Source organism: Clytia hemisphaerica, unplaced genomic scaffold (genome assembly GCF_902728285.1).
Source record: "Clytia hemisphaerica strain Z4C2 unplaced genomic scaffold, Clytia hemisphaerica genome assembly, whole genome shotgun sequence".
Classification (NCBI taxonomy): domain Eukaryota; kingdom Metazoa; phylum Cnidaria; class Hydrozoa; order Leptothecata; family Clytiidae; genus Clytia; species Clytia hemisphaerica.
Window position 1 is genome coordinate 551,551 of NW_027104384.1, and position 5,512 is coordinate 557,062.

At 31.7% G+C, this 5,512-nt stretch overlaps 1 protein-coding gene across 1 annotated transcript; it reads left to right on the top strand.

Annotated features, from left to right (window-relative positions):
* Positions 1–286: 286 nt before the first annotated feature.
* Positions 287–5,102, top strand: LOC136819347 (ragulator complex protein LAMTOR1-like). Its single transcript, XM_067075586.1, has 6 exons — positions 287–343; positions 2,375–2,448; positions 3,266–3,352; positions 3,893–3,970; positions 4,318–4,435; positions 4,813–5,102. The coding sequence occupies exons 1-6, from the start codon at positions 299–301 to the stop codon at positions 4,927–4,929; spliced, it is 519 nt and encodes a 172-aa protein (XP_066931687.1). The 5' UTR covers positions 287–298; the 3' UTR covers positions 4,930–5,102.
* The last annotated feature ends 410 nt before the right edge of the window (positions 5,103–5,512 follow it).

Sequence of the window (5,512 nt, forward strand, 5' to 3'; positions counted from 1 at the left end):
AGCCAAAAGTCATAGGGTCAAAAATTTGGAAAACTCTCAAAAAATTAAGATTAGAGATATATTGCAAGTATAGGTGATTTCAGTACCTAACTCGAGATATTAAGCTTCAAAAAGCGCAAAAAAGTGGATAAAACAGCTGTTTCTGGCTGAAATACACTGTTTTTAAGGGTTTTAAAAATTTTTTAAATGAACGATATTTCTTTTTCAGACAGGTAAGAATATTATGGGATTTTAAAAATACAAGAACAAATTTTTTTTAAATTGCATAATTTTGTATTTCAGATAAAAAAAACTTAAAATGGGATGTGCATTCTGTAAAGATCCAAATCAGTCTAATAAAAATGTAAGTATATTATGCATGTTGATTCATTTTTGTGGCTATGCATAAGATATTTGGCCTAGGGGGGGGGGCTCTTTCTGTTCGGAGGTCAAACTATTGGTAATAGCTCCTGAAATAATAGAGCTTTTGCCGTGAAATTTTCTGTAAATTCCTAACTTTTATTTTGCTTCAAAATAAAAAAAAATTTGACACTTAAATATTTTCACACCTTGAGCATGATGACATTTCTGAGTAAGGTGTCACAAAAATTGACACTTTTCCAATACAAATTTATTTTTAATGTCAAATATATCGTTTAAACCGTAATTTATTGAATATTTAGGATAAAATAAGCATTTTAAACTCAGGCAACTTTAGGCAACAATACAATAGCTATTTATAAGAACAAAGGAAATTTTCGGTTTTTGTTCACTTTGGGCATGATGAGTGACGTCATCAAAAAATTTTTTTTTCAAAAGTTACCTTACATGACAAGGATCTTGTGTGCCAAATTTTATCCAAAAAGACCCACTAGATCAAAAGTTAAGAGGTGGTTCAGGAAAAGCCCCCCCCCCTAGTTCTGAACCGCCCCTAAAAGCCTAGGTTGAATAGGGTTAACTTAGTGAGTTTTAACAATTATAAGTCAACAAAAACATGTATTTAATGTTTGTTATGGGTGTTATGCTCCAAAAATTCATGTGCATTGGAATTACTTTACCAATTCCTCTTTATTTAGACTACAGGCCACAGCCGCTAGCTTTCGAAAAGTAGTTTTTTCTTTGTCAAGTATATAAAAAGCAACATAGTTCCAAAAACATTGCATAAATCTGATTAAAATTATGATAGTCAAAACCAAAGTCCATTCACTTTAAGTGTACATTCTTGTGTGTGTTCTGATTCTTACTTTCCTTGCCATTTTTCGAACAATTGTTCAATTCTTTAATCTTTCTAAAAAATTGTTGAAAACTGTTGAAAAGAAAATTTGGAGATCAAAGATTTATGAAAAAAAATAATTTCAAAGATTTTTGTTACTCAAAACAAAAAATAAATGTGAACAAAATAAACTCTTTAAATCTTTTGATGCCAGAAACTTCACTTTTAGGGTAAAAAGGTACTTTGAAACCTCCTGAGCCCCGCTATATTAATATACGCAATAATGATGAGTTCCAATAAGGACGAAATGCATACACCTGCTCTGCTACCCAAATCTCCTGAGTGAATTTAGTTGGATAGAAATTTTCATTTCTTCACATATAAATATATTTTTAAAACCATAAACAATAATATCATCATAGTATAAGAAAGCCGCGGCTGGAATGATAACATCTGGATTTCTGTTGTTCTATCTCTGTATTTGATGACTATTTGTTGATCAAGAAATAAGTAATGTAGCATCTTTAATGGTAAATTTTATTGGTTTATCGTTAATACTTACTTCTCAGTGCATTTTAGACATTAATGATATGCCCTTGATAATACACTTGCATTATAAAATCATTGTGCAGGAAAGATCAACAATAAGAAATTTAAACAAGCACAAAATGGCTGGGCTAAAAGAACTCAAAAATTAATAAAGTGCCTCGAAATGCCTTAACAATATTTCAGTGAAATCTTTTTAGAAATCAATGAAATAGTAAATCAAGATACTTCTGTGAAAATTTCAAGCCAGCATCTTCAAAATTTATCTTTCAAACTGACAGGAAAGTTGTCATTTTCAATATCGTTTCCACAAAATACCCCTAAAATATGTCCAAAATTAGTTTTAAGTGTTCTATTGGGTACAGATTCAAAGATATCTAGCAATAAAAAAACTTTTTGTGAGAGAAAATAAGAAAAAATTCAATAAACTGACAATCTTGATGTTCTTATAAAGCTCGGAGACAGAGATAGAACAGCAATTAACTGAGAAGACAATGTGGTACATATTCCAGCCGCGGCTTTCTTATACTATGATATCATTGATGAGAATATTTTAGTAATTTGTTTGTTATCGCTTATATAATGTTTATAAATAAATTTAGATTATCTAGGATTTCAAAATATCTTATTTTTTAGGACTCTGGAGAACCTGATGAAAGATCAAGGCTATTAGACAATCAACATCAACCTTCCGCTACTAAACCTATCACGTAAGATTCATAATTTGTATAGAGGATGCTTTAACTTGAATTTTGAACTATCATACATCTAATTTGAAAAAGTAGTTCGAAAGTTATTTCCAAAAAACTGACTTTTTTTCCATGTCGAAATTTCAAAAAATCATTAAAAACAGCGAGCAAACTTTTCTTTTAACAATTACCTTCTTTACACATAAGAATACCAAAAAATGCAACTGTGCTCATCAAAACTCGTTGCGGAATTTAAGAATTATGGTAAAACAAGCTATTCCCATGTGGGATAATATTTTTGGAAAGGCTGAAAAAAAATTTTGGAAATCTTCAAGAGAGTTTCAATGTTATGTGTGTGCTATGTGAGAAAATGTTTGAAAAAAATAGATCACTATTCCTCGACTAGTTGCTCAAAGAACTTGGGTCTGCATTTAGTTAGCTGGAATTGGAAATGTTCATGACGTGCAAATAAGATAGAGAAACTGTTGGCAAAATATAAGATAAGAGAAAAAGCAATAAAAAAACAATGAAATTGTGTTTTTGTCATTTTGTCTTATTTATAGCGTGATTGCTGTTTTTAATGATTTTTTGAAATTTCGACCTGGAAAAAAAAGTTAGTTTTTTAAAAATAACTTTCGAACTACTTTTTCAAATTTAATGTATGATAGCTCAAATTCAAGTTAAAGCATCCTCTATACAATAAAGAAAGAATGAACAAAAAAGCTAAATCCTGAAGCTCGCAATATCTCGACAAAGTTGTATACTTTTTTTTGGCGCACCCGGTATATATTGCATGACTGAAAATAAATAAATTATGAATTTTCTTTTTGATTTACAGGGATGACTCCAATTATCACTCTACAAATTCTATAACGAAAACAGACGAACAGTCACAATTGAGTAGGATATTACACAAAACAGCACAGTATGTCGACACTTTTCAAAAAATATTTCCTTTGTTTTTAAGGCCGTTAAGGTAGAGTCTAAAAATCTGTGGAAGCCTTGAAAATTGTCTGATATTTTTGCATTTTTGGATTTTACATACCCATTCCTGGCGTGGAGTCCGAATATATTGATTTTTCCCTCTGGGGACAATAGTTTTTTTGCCAAGTTGAGCTTGAGGCTAAAACATAGGGCCAGTCTTGAGACCCCAAAAAAGAGTCCCATTTGGCTGAAATCTTACACAAATACCTGGTACAAAAATCAAAATTCTGATTTTTTAGCTTGGGGACAACATTGTCCTAACACAAGGCTTAAATTTAAGTCAGCTTGTTGTTGACTTCATTAACTGAAGTGTTATATGCTTGCTTTTTAATGTGGAACGTTTTTTTTTTCATTTTTCAAAGATTTGGTTTTTATGGGTTTGGAGGGGTTTCTGGCTTGCTCAGTTTGGCATTCCAGTATTCAAGGTGAACCAGTGGTGCACATATTTGACTATAATATATCAATTTAATTCGAATTTTAGAAATATAATAGACGTGTCAGCAATCGAACCTCACAGTATGGAACGTTCAGAATATATGGATAAGATGAGACATTATATGTAAGTTTTTTTAAGAGCTTTTGTCCAAAAGCCCCTACACATACACCTTTTTAGAGGGGTGTGACCACCCTCTACGTCTATTTACATGAAAACTTGTCAACTTAATTTAACTTTTATTCGTGGTCTGTGATGGTTTTGATCGCCTTGATTGTTGATATAGGCTCGTTTTCTCTTGTGTTCTTTTCTATTACCGAAACATTTACAAGCACTTCCTTTTAAACCTTTCTTAGAGGGGAATGGGGAATGGTTTGTTATCTTCGGTAAAAGGATAGCTCTTATTGCCAGCATTCTGTATGAAGAATGAAATATTAACTTTACTGATACTTTACTTCTAAAATATCCTTTAGAGAGAAGACTACGAACAGTGATTTCAATTTTTCAAAACAAAAGCAACTGAATCAAGTTACACATGCTCCACTGAACATTTTATTAGCGCCCAACATCAGTGCATCAGATATCAAATTAGTAAGTACAACTCATATTGGATTGTGGTACATTCTTGTACATTTTTATCAAATCGATTATTTTCTAGTAGCGAGAAAGCATGATTCATTTTTTGTTTCTTATCATTACTGGTATTTGTCGAGGGTTGGCATAACTGTAAAATTAGAGCAGCACAAGGCTAGCACGAGCTAAGGTTAACAAATAATAGTGTGTTCTGCTCGAAAGTAAAACAACATCAAACTTCTCAGTCTCCCCGTGGTATTACCAGATCTGGGCTATTACAAAAAAAGTGGAGCTTATATAACTGCGTTTATGATCTTGGAAATGTTTGTAACTAGGGATTTTTTCTACAAATACTAACGACTTTCATTCAAATTCAATTGCGTTTATGTTTTCAGATAACAGAAGCTAGTCACAACGTATCTGGAGCTTTATCACAAGCTAAAATCACGTGTAGCGATAGTCTAGTGGAAAACTTCGATGTCGATAATTCACCAGTACCTGTGGTGACGTAGCATTGTCTATTGGTAATGGGTAATTCTATTATCAATTGGATCATTAGGTTGAAACGAATTCGAAATTATGATAATAATAAACAATTATTGAATGCACACTTAATTTTCATAAAATGACAAATCACCCTATTTGAGGAGGATTTTTTTTAGAGAAAGATTAAAATAATAATTAATATACTTGGATTATTTTTTTTTTGAAAGAATTTTGTTATCTTGATGACTATATCAATTTAGAATCAAAAACGGTTGAAAAGGTCTAACACAGAACGCACAGAGAGACACCTGACACCTTATGTTATTCGAAAGGGAAGCGACTGGGTTGTGAGGGTGGCCCAGAAAGTCTTGCACTTTTTCAGCCTATAAGATTCCATCATTTTAAGGAAAAACAACAACTGTGGTTTAACTCAATAAAAAGTTTGTTGAACACTTGCACAATTGATCTTTAGTTAGTTATACCATATATGTTTTGTTTTCACCTACTAGTCTTGACGTCGTAAAATCATTGCATCCTTTTTCCATATCAAAAATACCGGAAAAGCAGGATTTTTGAATTTTGAAAATTCTGGATCCTGGATTCTCGGGT

Bases quoted from the DNA above. Each gene is read 5' to 3' on its own strand.
- LOC136819347 (XM_067075586.1), top strand. From the start codon at position 299: ATGGGATGTGCATTCTGTAAAGATCCAAATCAGTCTAATAAAAAT. The intron at 344-2,374 runs GTAAGTATATTA...CTTATTTTTTAG, and splicing joins CAAATCAGTCTAATAAAAAT to GACTCTGGAGAACCTGATGA. The intron at 4,436-4,812 runs GTAAGTACAACT...TTATGTTTTCAG, and splicing joins GTGCATCAGATATCAAATTA to ATAACAGAAGCTAGTCACAA.